The sequence below is a fragment of the Nicotiana tomentosiformis genome, chromosome 8 (assembly GCF_000390325.3).
Source record: "Nicotiana tomentosiformis chromosome 8, ASM39032v3, whole genome shotgun sequence".
NCBI classification, from domain to species: domain Eukaryota; kingdom Viridiplantae; phylum Streptophyta; class Magnoliopsida; order Solanales; family Solanaceae; genus Nicotiana; species Nicotiana tomentosiformis.
Window position 1 is genome coordinate 114,427,963 of NC_090819.1, and position 18,687 is coordinate 114,446,649.

At 35.9% G+C, this 18,687-nt stretch overlaps 1 protein-coding gene across 2 annotated transcripts; it reads right to left on the bottom strand.

Annotated features, from left to right (window-relative positions):
- Positions 1–1,451: 1,451 nt before the first annotated feature.
- Positions 1,452–15,077, bottom strand: LOC104108248 (lon protease homolog 2, peroxisomal). Of its 2 annotated transcripts, none has more exons than XM_009617242.4 (17): positions 14,793–15,077; positions 13,966–14,060; positions 13,357–13,465; positions 12,955–13,124; positions 12,630–12,721; positions 11,737–11,916; positions 11,562–11,645; positions 10,863–10,990; positions 9,064–9,265; positions 8,773–8,979; positions 7,517–7,647; positions 6,893–7,106; positions 5,916–6,218; positions 5,135–5,329; positions 3,881–4,126; positions 2,066–2,167; positions 1,452–1,900 (listed from the first exon to the last, which is right to left on the bottom strand). In XM_009617242.4, the coding sequence occupies exons 1-17, from the start codon at positions 14,897–14,899 to the stop codon at positions 1,817–1,819; spliced, it is 2,649 nt and encodes an 882-aa protein (XP_009615537.1). In that variant the 5' UTR covers positions 14,900–15,077; the 3' UTR covers positions 1,452–1,816. The 2 variants fall into 2 exon arrangements, with proteins under 2 accessions (XP_009615537.1, XP_009615530.1); XM_009617235.4 differs by having other exon boundaries at positions 13,948–14,060; positions 14,793–15,076.
- Between the last annotated feature and the right edge of the window lie 3,610 nt (positions 15,078–18,687).

An 18,687-nucleotide genomic window follows, 5' to 3' on the forward strand; every position in this document is an offset into this window, starting at 1 on the left:
CTGTTGCGCTCTCGATGCATTTGGATTTGTATCTCGAGTTTGCAAAACAAAGGATTGTAAAATTTGCAGAAGCCCACGTTTTACCTTCTGTTGACAGGGTTTCTGAATTCAAATAGAGAACAATAATAATACTATGTTTTGTTATTTTATAACAGTATTTGATCAAATGCAGGTTAAGTTGTTAATTTGGCTTCACATTTTATTAGTGAATATATTAAAGTAGTGGTTGAAAAGTTATTTTGATAGACAAGAAGAGGAGCGCATAGGTCAGGGGGAAGAAGAGGAGGCGTCTGAAGTTGTTAAAATTAGGGTATAGATTAAATAATTTTAAAAATATGGGTATAGGTTAAATGGGGGCGAGCAAATAAGGAGCCCCGTGCAATTTTTACAATAAAAATGATTAAATAGGAGCAATATGAAAAGTGCAAAGAGAAAACAATTTTCACAAAAATAATAGGTCCATTCATTATTTATTTTTAAGACACTAAATCGTCAAACAGTATCGGTAAATCTAAATTAAACACAAAACCGTGTCAAAATAAAGGAACGTCCATTTATTTTTTAAGCTAGAGGAGTTCTCTTTGGAGTTTGAACAGCCTAGTTAGGTCAGTCTCAAAAACTATTCAGTCATTTAAATTATGTTCGTAGCAGTTGACTAACAACAAAATCAGAGTGGCGCAGCGGAAGCGTGGTGGGCCCATAACCCACAGGTCCCAGGATCGAAACCTGGCTCTGATAGTGATATTTCAGAGGCAAAGGCTTTTTTGTTCTTTGTCCCTTTTTTTCCTTTTTTTGTGGCTTTATGACACAAAATTAGTTATTCAGGCAGAAAACATAACGAGCGTATTTCCACAAATGAGTCTGAAAGTGTACACAGATCTTGCCCTTGCCTTTAAAAGGCAGGGAGGATTCACAGGTTCAAATCTAGAATATAATATTCTAGTATTATTTTTAATAATTTCTAGTTCTTGCACCGACATTGATACACATTAATTAAGAACACTCTTTTTCTCAAGGCAAATCATCAACAATTTGGAAGTGGAAACTTCCAGATCTCCAAAGTACCAAGTTCATCTTAATTACTATATGTTATACTCCAATCTGAATACATGAATCGAGGTGACTGATGAACCCTTTCGATATAGAGCTTACTTGGAAAAGTCATGTGGATAGAGGAGATTGTAGAAATGAAGAGACTTGGATCTCAGGTACAAGAAAAACGAATTGTCGCAGTTGAAGCTTGGTTCTAGCCGATAGACTACCATTTTAACTGCCTTAATCCCACCTTCCATTTTAATACCATATACCTACTGACTTAAGCTCCTGGATTTTAACTGCCTTAATCCTACCTTCCATTTTAATAGCATCCATGTTCCCTCCCACAATCGCTCATCGTAAAATTCTACTCTTGCAAAACAAGGGAAAGAAAAAGAGGAAGCAAAACCAAATAGTGGTTTGAAGTTTTTTCTAACATTTACAAACTATAAAAGTAAATCGCAAATTACATATGAATGCTTGGAAAAGCAAGCAGCAAAGAGTCTGACCTTGCTGAATCAAATAAAAACTTAATACAGAGCGTGAATTGTGACAAATATTCAAAAGAATAATCACTTATAAATAGAGAGCTGAATAAGAGCGAAGAATAATACACGGTAAATATTTTCGGAGATTTCTGTTATGTATGTTATTGGATATCTGTCATGTGTTAATCGTGTTGACATTTCCTTTTAGGCATGAGCTCTGGCCTCTGATCTACATGCCCCAACTGTTTGTTGGCAGAGTTTCTTACTGTTAGCTAAAGGAAGTCTGTTAAGTATCATAATTTCGAGTGCTGTCTCCATGGGCAACCACCTTCAAACGCTTGGTCCAGTACATCTTCCATTCGTTTAGCAAGTATTATCTGTTAAGCAAAAAGATTAATTAAACACACACACAAACACTCTATTTATCGTATCATGACCCTATAATGATATGTACTGTTGCTAAAACATGCTATCTGAGAGAAAATTAACGAAGTATGGCATTTGTCTTTGAGAAGATGATGTACTTATCGCAAACAAATTACCTCAAGACTTGAAAGCACAGTTGCTGGGATTTCAACCAAATCCTTCAAGTTTCTTTCTGGCAGTATCACTCTTTTAATTCCATACCTATGGGCAGCCAAAACCTGCAGAGTTCATTGCGAATGACACTAGTCAAAATAAGACCTCTCATAATCTAAATATTGAGTACTGAATTACACCTTAGTACAGAAGTGCATGAAACTAGAAAATTAATCATATGCCAATAGTCACTAGCAAGTAGCAACTATCCCATATATTCTACAGCAAGTGCCAAGGTGGATATTCCTATTTCATTCCTTCTGTTCTTTTTGGAATTTTATTTTAATTATTAAGGTAGATTTGTAGGGCAAACAGCAAGGAGACGACAAATACAGACATGCTGCCATGGCTTAGATAAGACAAAGTGATCCCATATAAGATGCACAAAACGGTTTACTTTTATCTTTTGAGGAAACATTGTACTGACAAAGTTAACTAATGAGGTTGCCTCTTTGAAATCAGCAAAGTTAGAGAAGGCGCAGTAAGATCACACATAAGCCTGAAGCCACATCCCAAGAGCAATTTCCACATGTATTACTCCGACTCAATGATGCTACAAGGAGGGAATAGAATTCTTCACTTAATATCCAGTAACAGTGATGACATTGGTTAATCTGAATGGTTTGTTAATTTGTGCTACAGACAGACAAAACAGCGGCTTATATTCTCCGCTCTGATATTCTGCTGTACTGATATGCCGCCAAACTGTTTCAGCCATAATTACCAGGATCCCAGATGACCCAGCAACGGTGAGGGGGACACAATCATAATAACCAGCAAAGGGAACGACTGTTTTTCACTGCCCATTGTTCTCCAAACTCAACCCTCCCCAAGCCCAGCCCCTCCAAGAAAGCACTATTCTGGCCAAACTCATATGCCACTTCTTTCTGTTATGCAACGTCAAAACATGTTTGACATTATCCCACACAAATTAAAACTTAGATGTGGTGGTTTCTTTATCAAACTACCTTCCGGGTAACTGTTTTAACATTTAATATCACCATTATTACAAAAGTCATGTTTTAATAAATAATATAGAAATCAAATAACATCTTACACTATCTCCCATTAACTCATATAAAAAGGGACATAGGTGAGTAATACATAATGGTGATATCGAACATATTATTTAGGAACAGGGTGTAAGAGAAGAAACCTAAATAACAGTAAGGTTTTGCTATAGTTTTTCATAGAACAGTTCCTAACATCCTGCTTAACTGAGCCTCCTCATATAATGAGCTACAATATACCCTCGTGTTTGATTTCTTTTTGGTGTACCATTAGATTCCTATTTGTATAGATGATAGGGTACTTTCGTAGGGAATCATATTTAGATGCAGATACCCTATTTATTGGTATACGGCTTGTATACAGGAACTTCCCCAAAATTTATAAAATTATTTACCTTATCAAAAAGTAGGTATGATGTAGCACCAGTATTTTCCATATATTGAACTCTCTATCTAGGTTATCAGTTGCTTCACGCCTCTATGGAATCACAAAGAAGACTACTGGCGCCTCTTTCTCAATATCTTTCCATATTTTAATGCTTGCTTCAATGAATTCATCACGTTGTGTAATTTTCAACTTTTTTCCTTTAACTAGTAGCAGTTAGGTCTGCCGCAGACATGTGGGTGCTCTCAGATCACAGTCAAAAGATATCTAACTCCAAGAGCACCAAAAAACGGTGATTGTGGTGGAACAAAATCACTGATGAGACACATCCATTTATATTTGGAGTTTGGGTGGAAAAATATTGTGGAAAGGTGTTGGCATACCTTATCCTTGACGCCACCAACAGGCAAGACCATACCCCTGAGAGTCATCTCTCCGGTCATTGCTGTGTCTGCTCTTACTCTTCTTTTACTGAACAATGAAACTAGTGATGTAACCAGGGTTACACCAGCTGAGGGTCCGTCCTTAGGTACAGCTCCAGCGGGAAAATGAATGTGAATATCCCGGCCCTCTAGAAGATTTGTTTCTTCAGAAATAGCTAATTTCAGTTCCGTGGCTCTTGCACGTACCTATAAATATAAACAGAAGATTCATTCAACAAGGGAGTAAGAAATGCTTAGATCTATAAGACTACAACGATCAAGTTGTCAATCGATTCAATAAACTGTAACGTCATAAGGAATACACTCTTTGATAGCTAAACCCGTCTAACACATACCAGAAAGTTGCCCTTGTAACACAAACCTAAAAAAGATGGATCAAAAACTTTGGGCATCAGGTGGGATTTAACATATTCTACAGGTCCAAGTGTGTGCAAATGCAGCATGAACCCCCTCTCCCCATCACCTATTTCCATTTTTTCATGCAGCAAAGACAAGAACCTTAATTCTGATTTCATCATCCAAGTTTGACTCCACACCATGGTAAAAAATCAAGCGTAAACATCAGTGCAATAATAGATGTGGTTAAACATTTTTCTTGTTAGCTTTGCAGGCATAGAACATGTAAAGTTAACCAAAAATGTTATTGATGGTAAAACTATGTTTCTTGGAAGCAAGAATTTCTTCCAGATAATGGAAACAAAGAATATATATAAGTTTGGTAGCAAGATTCCTATTTTTCAATGCTAGAAAAGAATATCCAAGAAAAGTGATATACATCTCTTCAAAGAGAAAAAGGAGAGAAAAACTACAACAACATACCCAGTGTAATCCCACAAGTGGAGTCTGGGGAGAGAAAAAAACCAAAACAAGCAAATTTATTATGTTGTCAATTCAAGATATAAACTTTTTGGAGAATGAACCAATTTGAGATAATTTTTCCTTCTTCACAATATTTGAATAACACTATCAGTCTGTTTCACTCAAGTAAAGAACTAGAGTCCTCCATTATGTTCTGGAGAAAGTTCTTTAACGAAGTTTCTACTTGTGCAATGAAGTTCAGTAAGATCATATAACATGGACAAAGACATTATAATCATTTTATTCTCAAAGGTAATCATGAAAAGGATGCACAACACCAAGATACTTGTATTATTTAGTTTCCTCAACAAAACAAAGAGTGGGAGAGAAAATTACCCATGTCAATGCAATCTGAGCAGATTCTTTGATAACATCCCCAAGTTGGCCAGTGAGATGAAGATCACCTTTTCCCACCATTGCTGTGGCCTCAACAAATTGAACCTCTCCACCAAATTGTGTCCACACCAGGCCAACAGATACACCAGGATTGGCAACTCGTTCTGCTGTTTCTCTGTCATCATACCTAGGTGGCTGCACCAAAAATCACTACGTTAATCTCGTATATCCAAAGACATAATTTCTGGTGTCAATTAGGTATGAAGTAATGGAGAAACATTTAAGGTCATGATGGGCCACACTAGAGGTAACGTCTGTCCAAGTATATCAAGCAGCACTTAATCGCAAAACTGCTTTATAAATACTGTTCAGGAAATGGACCTTGGGCCTAACTCAATCACAAAAGATAGCTTATGACGTGAAGCTTGAGGATTGTCCAAAACCATACAATGAGACAACAAATCATTTCCTCTACGAATGTGGGAGACTTACACCCCTGCACATGCCCAAGACTGGAAACCTAGAGCATGGACGTTATAAAATTGGGGCCCAACATTGGTGAAACCACAGATAGGGATAGGGATAGGTCCGGCTGTGATTCCATGATAAGAAGATGGACCTCGGGGACTAACTCGATACCAAACGCTAGTTTATGATGTGAGGATTGTCCAAGACCATATAAAAAGACAACAGACCATTTCCTCTGCCAATGTTGGACTTAACAGATACTGCAGATATCATTACATTCAAATAATTAAGAGGGACTGAAAAGAATACTTACACCAAGCACTTTTTCCAGCATAGGTTCATCAACTACCATAGGTGAGGCAACACTAAACGCATTGGAAATGTCATGATTATTGACACCCATAGGGATAACTTCCATTTCAACCTCAGCGCTCTCAGCAAGTTTGCCATCCAACAGTGGTGAAGAAAGGCGTTGCACATCTTTGGCGAAGGGCAATACATGTTCTTGTTCAGCAACTTTTACAGCCGCTGCACGTGCTAAGGCAGCTAAATTCCTTTCTAGATTACGTACACCTGCTTCCCTTGTGTACCTTTGGATTACAAGTTTCACCATAGCCTAGCATAACCATAAACCAATACAAAAATCATGTAAGTTGTCAGGTTTACAAGAAAGAGGTTATGCAGAATATGTGTGTTGAACCCCACATCCCTCCAAAAAAGATAGAAAAGAAAGAAAAATCTCTCAAGATAATGAGTACGTGGCTGAGGGTATAAAAGACAGACAAGGAAAGCCCTCGATTACCTAAACACACCAAAAAGAACAAAGATCACAGGAATGGCAATCATTTCACCGCATTCTGTTATAGTATAGTTTTCCATATACACATTACCACATGGCTGACATCCTGTGAAGAGTTTAAATTTTGTAAACCTTCGTGGAAGACAATCATTGCTAAAAAGATGTAAATGCATTGAACATTGAGAAATGAAAAATATAACCACAGAAAAAGATCCTTAAAGCCACCCATGTCATAATCTTTGTAATAGTCAATATATTAGCATTTTGTTTGGATATAGACTTAACAAAAAAAATATGACCTAAATATGATCTAACAATGATGTAAATAACTGTTTTTTATTAAACAAGACCATCTAAGATATCATATGCAGACATTTCTTTTACAAATATTTACTATCAACTCCACGCTAGTTGAAACCAGTATGCAATCATTAGATTCATTTAAAGAAACACAAAGCATGCTACGACAATGTTTCTCACAATTTCAATACCTCAGGTATTTGAAGGAAGTCAGAACTTAGACCATGCTGATCAAGAACTCGAGGAATTAAATGCCTAATTGCTATCTTAAGCTTTTCTTCTGGTGTATATCCAGGCAACTCGATGACTTCCATTCTATCCAAGAGTGGGGCAGGAATTGGCTGCGCCCTGTTTGCGGTTGCCACAAAAATAACCTTTGATAGGTCGAACGGAACATTCAAATAGCTAAATTTGAATTAAGGAATCACTTCAAACACACATGTAATCCCAAGTTTGTGATATTATTAAAGTAATGAATCGATTAGCCAAGACCTATACAACAGTCTTTTCAGCAGTTGGTGAGAATGCCAGTAAGTAGCTTCATATGAAACTTATCAAATATGAAAGAAGATACGCAATGATAACCAGGAAAGATTAGGCATCGATATCTGTGGTTGCTAATTAACAGGCAAAAGAGGATTCCAAGAACCAACTTAATCCTAACCATGATACTTACTGGAAAATGCACAACTTAGAAAAAATTTAAAAGATGCTTGAAAGAGAAGAGAAGTGAAAATACAAATTTATCATAGCCACAACCATTTGGATCCAAATAAATAAAAAAGAAAACACAATAACAAATATGAAAAGGATACTGATCATTGAATGTTTTATTCTGTTCAGGATCAAGAACCTCCAGTAGTGCGGAAGCAGGATCTCCCCTCACATCAGACCCAGTCTTGTCAATCTCATCCAGCAGCATAACTGGATTGCGAACACCTACTCTCTGAAAGTTAAAACCTCAAATTACTCTTCAACAAAGAGAAGCCAGTAACTATATATCCTTCAGCTCTCGTGTTTTAAGAGTAGAAAGACAATGTATCTCTTATACCAAATTAGTGTACAGTAGAGATGTAGCTTTAACACGAAACATTTTTTCAGCTAAACGATGTAAACATCCATGGTTTTGATTTCTAAAGTACATTATATTCTCGCTGCATTCAAAATCTCAGTAAAGAACCAAAGAGCAAGAAGCTAGTTACTTTGTTATCTTGTTAGTAAAGAACAGAGAAGGTGCCGGACAGAATACAGGGGATTGGTACGAATGCAGTAGTCAAGAGAAGCGGCTTCAGTATTCAGGGGCCAAAAGTTAACATGAAAGTCCGGATCGTCAGAACCAAAGCATAAGCTTGTCAGGGTTCGCTAATTATACACACTGTTCCATATACACTATAATTAACACAACTCCAGCTATAGATGGAACAGGCAATTCCTTGACAACTAAGCAGGAGCATACAATAGGATTTAAGTCTAGGCAACTAGGCCCAACTGTAACAGAAGAAGGTCAAACGCAAAAGACATCATTTATTTCCTATGCTAGACAGATCCTTCAACAAAACCCTGCGGGACCCGTATCTATCAGACACAATTTGGTACCATTGTGGAATACGCGCTAGTTGTTCAATTCACTAAGGGTGCATAGACTACAACTATGGCCAAGAAGCATAGATTGTTTAGAGTTTGGGCTTCGATATATGTGTTTATACACACATGACTGTGTTAGAAACTTCTACTATTCTATAAGACAACTCTTCTTTTATAAATGCTATTCTGTAAGACAACTTAATTAAATATAATATCAGGTACTTGCAAAATCTATTTACTAAAGTTTCAATTCAATTACTTTACAATTAACTATATGTGTTTCTGTGCGTGTGTGTATTCAAATTTTATCCTATCCGTATGAAGAATCCTTCTAGATCCACACGATACACCCATTGTGTCCATGTAACAAGGCTTATTCCTAAAACTGTTGTTTAGTTCAAACCGTATTCAGGATCTTGCAAGCAGTAGATACAAGATGAAATGACATAAATAGATCATCAAAACTCGCAGGAGGTTATGTTTGCACCTTTAACCCATCAATTAGACGCCCCGGCATGCTTCCAATATATGTTCTCCTATGCCCTCTGATATCGGCCTCATCCTTGACACCACCAAGGGAGATGCGTATAAACTTTCGGCCTAAAGCAGAAGCAATAGATGAAGCCAAAGATGTCTTCCCAACACCTGGTGGGCCAACAAAGCATAACACTGGACCTCTCGCATCTGGTTTGAGCTGCATTTAATGTTAAATTGCATCAGATTATTTTAATAGTCAGGCAGATTTTAACATGAAGAAAAGACCAGAAAAGAGCCCAACCTTCCGAACAGCTAGATATTCGATTATCCGTTGCTTGACCTTCAATAAACCATAATGGTCAGCATCAAGACGCTCCTTTGCAGCTTTTAAGTCCAATTCAAGTTCTTGACTGGCCTTCTCCCATGGAAGATCAGCAAGTAGCTCCAGATAGACACGGGAGCTATTATATCCAGGTTGCTGAGGCTGCATTTTTTTCAGTCTCCTGTTATAAGAATTATGAGTAAAAATTAAAGAGTAGAAATTAAATGGACCACTCCACCAAGAACCCAAGCACTCAACATGATCTGCTACACCGGGTTAATTATAACTAAGCACAAACCAATTCTAAAAGATCAAGCAGTTAACAAAACAAGTTAATTGAGAAAAGAAAAACAAATTAAGCAACACCTAACTTGTGCCAAGACGGTAGTGCTAGCTATAGACAGCAACAAAAATGTCTTGATAGAGGAAAAAATAGTGAAGTATAACCTCCAGTACAACATAAATTAGTCCCAATGAAGCATACATTGAAGTGGAGCCAACCGCAAACATCCTTTCTTCATGAAGTAAACACTTCTGTCTATCATCAGTGAGTTGGCCATTTGTCAGAGTATATCACTGACTCTATCAGCCATGACTAGGATCATTATCAGATGAGTTACTTTGATCAGAGTTCAAGTGTAGCGCGGGTTTTACAAAACAGACACATTAATGACAGCATCTCAGGAGATACTGCTTTCTGTTTTCTGCTCCGATTGCCTAGTACCTTTCCATTGTTCTGATTATCGATACTGCCTTTTCCATTTATTTTTCTGATTCTTAGGTTGCTGGCACTGTCTTCCAGACGTATGTTGTTGTTACTGTTCCATTGCCTCTTTTTCATCTTCTTGTGCCGAGCGTCTTTCGGAAATAGACTCTCTAGGTAAGGTCTGCATACACACTACCCTGCCCAAACCCCACATGTGGGATTATACTAGGTTGTTGTTGTTGTATCTCAGGAGATAAAAGAGAGATACCAATAGGAAACACAAATATTTAACATACTTTGGTCAATTAAACCTAGGCCCATGAGCGGTGAGCAATCTTCTATTTCAAAGATGGTAAAAAAAGACTTCACGGAATCTGAGTCAACAATCTAATAACTGCGGAAGGCATCACCAAAAAAAAAAACATAAGGGCAGCTCGGTGTACAAAGCTCCCGCTATGCGCGGGGTTCCCGGAAGGGCTGGACCACAAGGGTCTATCGTACACAGCTTTACCCTACGTTTTGGCAAGAGGTTGTTTCCACGGCTCGAATATGTGACAAGGGGTCACATGGAGGCAACTTTTACCAGTTACGCCAAGGTTCCCCTTCCACCCGGAAAAAAAAAACATCACAAAATTCATTCTCTCCGGTGAATAATTAGCAAGTGATTCCCCACATAAATATGTTCTTACCAAAACTCCCTTAATGGAAAAAGCCACTTTTGCTGGACAAAAATGATGATCGCCACATATAGGGGGAAATGAGGGTTTTATCACAAGAAGATAGGAGCATCCTCCTCCCAGTTAATCCATAGTACACGGATTTCCTCCGCAAATCCATTCTTACATGTAGGTGAGGACCTGCCCTTCTTTATCTTCTTACTTCTTCTCCTCCTTCCTCCTTCCTCCTTCCTCTTTCCTCTTTCCCTTTCATTTTCTTTCTCTCCTCTCTCCTTTTCCTCCGTTTCCTTTGCTATTTTATTCACTCTCCTTTTTCCTTATTTTGACAAAGCAATGAGGATAGTCCCCACATGTGTAAATCTCATGAAAGGCATTCTGAGTTTCAAATATTGTACCTTAGTTCCCTCACAGCATGTTTCCAGATACTTGCAGGCATTCCTGCTCCTTGCATCTTCCTTTCCAAGGCAACCAAATCATCTTCTTCATCATCATTGTCACCAAGTTCCTCCTTTATGGCCTTCATCTGTAAGATGAATAAGAATTACAAAATAGAAGCAACATAAGTAACAAAAGGAGATCAGTTTCCATAAGAACGATCTAATCCTGTCCTCAAAGGGTTAGGAGAAATACTTCGATCGTACAGACCTCAATGTATTGAGGAAGATGAACCAATCTTTGAGCCAATATGACAAGCGATAGAGAAGAAAGGACGACAAAAATAATAAGCATACTAAGACCTAATGTAATAGTGTGTCAGCAAGCACACTAGCGCACGTAAATTTCGTAAGAAATTCCGGTGCAGTGGCAGCGCAAAAGGGAACAAGCATGGATTAAACATACAGCCCTTAGGTTTTGGAAGGCATTCTTCTTATCCTTACATTAAAGTTTTAGGAAAGTAACACAATAATAGACTTCCAACCAGCCCCAAAACCCAATGCTAAAGTCCTCTGGCGTTGACAAAGATTAAGAAGGTGTCGACAGCAAACACTCCCACTTATCCGACAGTGTCCCTTATCATATAGCAAAATGTGGAAAAGCTCATAGTCAACTCTCAAAATATCAAAGAAAATATCAAAAGACACAGATAAACAAACCTGCTGTCGCAACAGAAACTCTTTCTGAGACTTTGATAACTGCCCCTCAACCTTTTGGGTAATCTTTTCTGCCACCCGAATTGACTGGACAAGCAAATGGTAGATAAGATGACTCAAGTGCTTGAAATCAAAAGCAACACCATCAAACACAAATGCCCAGCCAACAAGTAGGTACCTGTAAATGCCTATCAACTAGCTCGCTAGCTTTTGAAAGCCTTACTTTAACATCAACGGAATCCAGCATGGATAACTGCTCCTCAAAGCTAATTTCAAAACTAGCTACAAAAATATCAGCCAATTTATGGACAGGAACTGTCTCCAGAAGAACCTTTGTTCTTCCACCAGTCTTCTGTTTCTGTTGAAGAAAGATCAGGCAAACATAATTACTAAGATTAGATGGATCATCAGCTACCCTACTTTTCAACTTAGACGTAAAAACTGGTTGCACTTTCCTTACATGTCAATAGAACTCATTCAAATATTTTTCATGCTATTAGTAGATGCATCAGCCATCTAAAAGATAGAGAGAACACCCTTGAAAATTGTGGTAATATGTATTCTTCAAAATTTACTGAGATCAAGAAGACTTCATTCACATTTTAGGTGTAGAGAATCATCCATCGCGCATAAACCTTTCACGGGAAAGAAGTAATTTCTAGCTTATAATAACAAACAGTAATAGTTTTCACATGCCACACAGCTAATAATACATATTTCTTCTTCATTTGAAGTATGTACAACGTCCTTGCAACAAATCATCTTGTTTCTCGGGATGCAGTGAGTTTTCTAGAGTTAATCCAGCTTTGCTAATATGTCTATTATCAGGGTTGGGGAAAAAGAACAAAATCAGGGGAAGAAACATTTGATGCAGGCTCTATCCCCTGTTACACGTAACAAAAGCAGAATTACACATCTTCTAATCCACCCAAAAGAAAAATCATTTCCCAGCCGTAACCGCTGGGATATTATTAAAGACTTTTTTGCTATTACAAAGAGGTAATTGTGCTACAAGGAAATTCAGCAGAGCAGAGAAGTCATCGTAAAGAAAAGTTAAGCCTCAAATTTCACCTGCTCAAGAATGGAAATAAGCTCCATCGCAGTGGCTTTAAACTGACGGGACAATGCTATGAATTCTTGGTCTTGCTCAATTAACTCCATCTCTGATCAAGACAATAAAAATGCTAGCAATTCAGAAGTCTTGACAAGGTCCTCGTATGTTATTATTTTCAACATTAAGCACCAACCTCCACCCCTTGTCTCTTGGTATCCACAACCCACCCCCTCCCCTCTCCCCTCAGACACGGGGGTAAATATTAAAGGAAAAGGCCTATATTTTACCTATCCAGATCCTACATATGTCCAGTCATCTAAAGGAGAATAACAGAACTCTTACCAGCCTTGGACATATCAAGAGAAGTGATCCGTGCTGTATAATATGTTCCTCTGGTACTAAGCTCCTGCACATTGAATCTGCATAAGCCCTCTAGTACAACTATGTATGTAACTCTGCCACTTGGTTTCTCAACTCCTCTTGAGAGATGTAAAGCTCGGGCTGCAACTCCCCTGAGTTGAGACAAAATGTTAAACTTCACAAATGCCTTGATAAACATGTAAAAAAGAACTGATAGTGAATGTACTAATTGGTGACATAACTGAGTGAACTATTCATCAAAACATAATAGCCAATACCCGCGCTGCTAAACGTTATATCACCAAATTTACATCAAATGGCACACAACAGGCCAGGGCATCTATGCCAATGCAACAACAAAGGAATGCATCATGATGTGTGTACCTATTATGCCAGTGAATAACTTCCTGTTGATTTTTTGAATCATGCTTGTGAGTATCTGATATACCAGCCTGATTTTTCAAGCCTCGTTCAGCTGATTCTACACCCCCACCTGCAGTAATTGCAACAAGAAAATTCAACAGGGAATAACTATATTATTCTTTCCATCCAATTTACTCATACGACTGCCCTTTCTACTCCATCCTAATTTGCTTGACCCACTTCGATACAAAACCAATGTTTCCACCTCAAAATTACTACTTTAATTCACTTGCGCATTCCCGATACACCTTATTTTCCCTCTTCGCCATTTTTAACAAATTAACAAAAAAAATTTTGGTCGAAAGGAAATTTTTTTATTCAACCATGTACAACTAGCTCAATTTGACTCTCGAGCTAGATCAACAAAAATAAGCAAAAGAGTAAACTCTAAGGCTGAATTTGCTAAGCATAAGTAGTCAAGAAATACATTTGACAATTACGTCAAATATATGTCTCGTTATAAGAATTCTTAGAGCATGAGGCTATATTCTTCCTTTCTTTTTCTTCCTAATTTGGGACATAGACAATAACATTCAGAATAAACAAGATCACCTGAAGATGTTGCAGTACCCGAAGTGGCAGTCTCAGCTGAATCTCTAACTGGTAATATTCCAATCAGTCCCTTCTCTTCCCTCTGCCATAACTCCTGCTCCACCAATTTTACACTGCAACACACACATATTTATAATTAAGAAAAATAGAAACATTACTCCCTATACTTTGATCTTTTCTCTTCGCCACAATCATTTACACAATGTGCTGCGCAATATCAGCTTAAAATCATACTAAACTAGCCAAGTGGTTATCATGCATCACATCCAAACAATTAAGTAAAATTTGGCCAGTAATCTTTCCAAATGTAATACTCCCTCCGTCCCAATTTATATAGTGATGTTAGACTGGGCATGGAGTTTCTAAAATAAGCCACAGACTCCCTTAAGGATAAACATGAGATGTTCAAAGTTAAATGGTTTCCAAAAATAGAAAGATATCATTCTTTTTGGGACGCACTAAAAAGGAAATTGTGTCACAGAGTAGCTGAGAACTGTAATTCTTCAGTCAATCAATTCGAGCCATCCTATCTGCTGAAGTTAACCACTTGAAAGGAATCAAAAATAAAAAATAAAAAATAAAATACAGCAAAACACAACAAATCAAACCTATAAAAGCAACAATCCTCAAATTCTACTACTTCAAAAAGGTCAACTACATAGCAAAGTCAACGAAACCTGTTAATCCTCGCGCCAATTCACAAAAAAGTAACTACCTTTCGTATCTCTAGTACACTCAAACAAATCATTCCAGCTAAATACATGCTCAGATAATTAAAAAACAATATATATCAGAATAACTGTAAACTACCACAGTAAAATAAATAAATTTCTCTAGAAATTTACCTGCTAGGAGAAGTGCAACGAATTCGAATAATCGCACCAGGCAACAACACTTTGTTCCTGAATGGAAGAATCGCTAAACGACTCGGAAGTTCTACCGATTCCCCCATAGTTTCAAAACCTCAGCTTTTTTATTCTTCTTTTGATTATATTGCTTGAGAAATTGCTAGTTTATATAGGGACGCAAATTTACAGGAGAATGAATAATAAGAAGAAGAAAAAGGAAGGAGAGGTCTGAAACAATTTTATAAAACGGCGACGGCGATTTCCATATTTTTCTTTCTTTTTTATTTGTTGTCCTTTTCGTTTTTATTTTTTCCCTTTTCTCGCTCCTCATGATTCATTGCGTTGTTTTTTATTGGATTATTTTATTTTAATTGGATCTTGTTAGTCACAACTAATCATGATTCGTGAGAATAAAAAAAGAAACTTAATTGGAAAGTTATCTTGGTAAGTTTTTTTTTTAATTGCAATGAAACTACTCTTTATCTTGAAATGGTTGTAAGTGTCACTTTAGCTCACGCTCATTAAGAAAAATAGTAAATATAATATATAGTTTAATAAGTTACCCATATTAAATATTTTTAAAAATTGAACAATATTAAAAAGCACTATTATTTCTTTAATATTACAGGAGATAGTTTGAAACAATTAATAAATTTACTTGAATTCCTAAAGTGAAAATTATTTGGAAAAATATTTTTGAGTAGGTAATAAGCTACTAAGATAAATTAAAAAAAATAGCAATGATTATCAACTTAAGCACTTGCGTATTAAATGTGCTCATCAACATGAGAGGTCCCGCTTACATAGACATAATACACATCCAAAAATGAAAGATATAGATCAAGAATCTATTAATATATTTACGAATCCCAATCCTGAAAATATAGCATCCCACATAAGATTTTAATTTTACAAGGTGTTCAACTTATATGCATTATTAATAGTGTAATTTATATAATTAAATTACTTATAAGGTAATTTATATAATATTTTTAAGAAGAATTAATTGGTAATCTTAATAAATAACTAACCTATTATTACAAATTAAAGGTTTCACACTACCAGTTTATAATTTATATTTCTCTGGCTAATTTTATACATTGTCATAAGGAATTTATTTATCGCAGATCACCTTTACCTAGTATAAAACATAATTTATCTTATTTTCAAAACTACAAATTTTACATATAAAGGCTTAATTATAATATATTTTTGATAGTATAATTATATTTTATATATGACGATTCATATAACTTAACTCTATTTTTTTTTTACAAATTGTTAAGGGGTGAGACAAGTCAACTAGTCAAGCACTACTTGTCCTACTTGCACGTTTGCTTGAGGACTAATTGACGCACTTTGCCAAGTAAAAAGATTAATGCATGTAGAGTTGTACTCTTTTTCCAAAAATAAAATGAAATCTATGCTTGCCGTGAGATAAGTTCTTTTCTTAAATAATAAGTATTGTAATAGTTGAACGTTAGTCGTTATGAGTTATGACACTTTCATAAAAAATCATTGTCCTTTTATTTCTCAGGATTCTAATTTATTAAGCATAGTATATAACGGTTGAATTTTCGTACACTTTTCGGTCTTGTGTTATTATTCTTTTCGCATTTCACAAGTTAATTAAGTAATTTTTAGTAAATAAATTTGCTATTTTTGTCATTATACATGGAAAGTTATCGTAACTTATAGTAGTACTTATCTTATATATTATAGATATAAAGTTTTATTTCCAATAAATAATCCATGATAGATATAAGAGATTTAAGAGCAAAAAATGATTGAATTATCCTCAAATAGTGAAATATTATTAAAATCGTTAGCCTAATGGAGTACTCAAAGAATTTTCAGTCACCTCATCATGTAGAGCTTCCTCACTCTCAAATTTAACCCTTTTAAGACTTTAAAGAAGCTCAATTATCTAGAATAATAACTTCTATAGTTCTTTATATTAACTATCTCGAGACTCATTAATCTGACTTGTTCTTTGCGTCAGCCAAGTTTACAATGAGGTAAAATTCTTTCTATAAAAAAAAATTCTTTATTCCCAGGGCTCAAACCCGAATCTGTAATCAAGGATGAAGGATCAATCATCTCATCACATCTCTCGGTGGTATCTAGAATAGTATTGGTACATAGTAAGACTAGCTAATTACTTTGACCTCCATGTGATTTAATTAGTAGCACTAAATGAAATTCTCCTTTATTTCAGGACGTAAATCAAATTTCTACTCTAACTAATAATGTTTCCTTACACATATTCATGTCATTAGAATAATTAAAAATAATGCATATCGCAGGAAAGATAATCTTTTTTCATGTCTTGTCCTATAACATTATGTATTACATTCAAACTATAGGGAAACTTAACAAAATTTTATTGTGATAAAATTTATGTATCTTAGCTTACTACGAAGTGAACCAGAAGGTAAGATAAATGTTTTAGCTTTTTATTTTTCGGTTTCCATAGCTACTTTCACTAATTAGCCATTTTGTTGAAAATAAGGCACAGCCGTCAAAAGAATCAACATAAATTAAGAGTATATTGTTGGAAAAATTGGTTATGGAGATTAGGATTTATCAAAGCTTGAGGTATATCAAGAACACTGTCCTTAAAGATTTTGCTTACACAATAAAGAATAAATTAAGCGTGTCCCTCAGGATTCAACAAGCTCTTCCGGCTATTAAACTTGGAACAAAACTAGTAGAAAATTCAACAAAGAAACCCAACATATAGCGGAAGAAGAAGAAGATTCAGAAAGTTGTGTCAGAAAATTGTGTCGTTAATTCTCCAAAGACCATGTTTATATAGGTATTGCTCCAACGGCTAGTTAATGACTAGTTAACGGCTACTAACGGCTAGTCTGACTCTATTAAATACAAAATAATTTACTAAATAATAAGCAAATATAAATAATACTTCAAAGAGAAAAGATTTTCCAAACCAAGATGGACATTATCTTTTGAGATATCGCTAATGTTTTAACAATCCCCCACATATCTCAAAAGGGATATAAGAATAAATAGTAAACAATGAAAGAAAGAGAGTATAATTTGCTCTGTTTCGGGTATAATGAACTTCATATGGTTTCTTATGGACTATGAATCAGATATAGATAAAATAAGATTTAACTTACAGAATAATTAGTGAAGTTGATAACTTCTATGAACCAAAAATTCTTATTGTAAGCTAGGGATCTTATTCATCATATTACACCTCCACAATTTCTGCTGTTATCGCGGTTTTGCGCTAATAAGCCATACACGCGCCTGATTTTCATGAGCGCTCTAGAAATTTTGCTTCAAATTTCATAGGAGCGGCTCCACTCCACACTCATATAGGTCCATCCATCAAATGTATTCTGCAGCGCAATACACCACCTATAAAAGGCTATGGATTATTGAATTAAGAGTTTAATAACCCAGCCTCACTTTTCTTGCAGTCTTGCATTATATACATACACACCATTATAAGAGACATAATTTAATAGTGCACATTTGATCAACTAATGACTTGTTATTACCCATATGAACCTACTTCACGGGATCTCCAATCACATAGGTTGAGTTACCATCATTGTTGATACATCTCAAATTGGCAAAAATCTCAACCCCCGATGTTTCACTTATAAGTCAAAGGATCGGTCAAATCCTCTTTTGACTACACATAATATATATAAAAATTTCTTTCTAAGTAATTTCTTTATCACATTATATCTTAAGAGAATGTGTCTACTCTTCCCATTGAAAGATTTATTTTCTTACAATGGCTATTGCGCCTTGGCAATCACAATTTATCGACACAAATATTGTCGGCTTAATTCCTAGTGGAATATTCACCAAGAGGTTGCTTAATCCACCTCATTGCCAGGCAATTTCAATACCA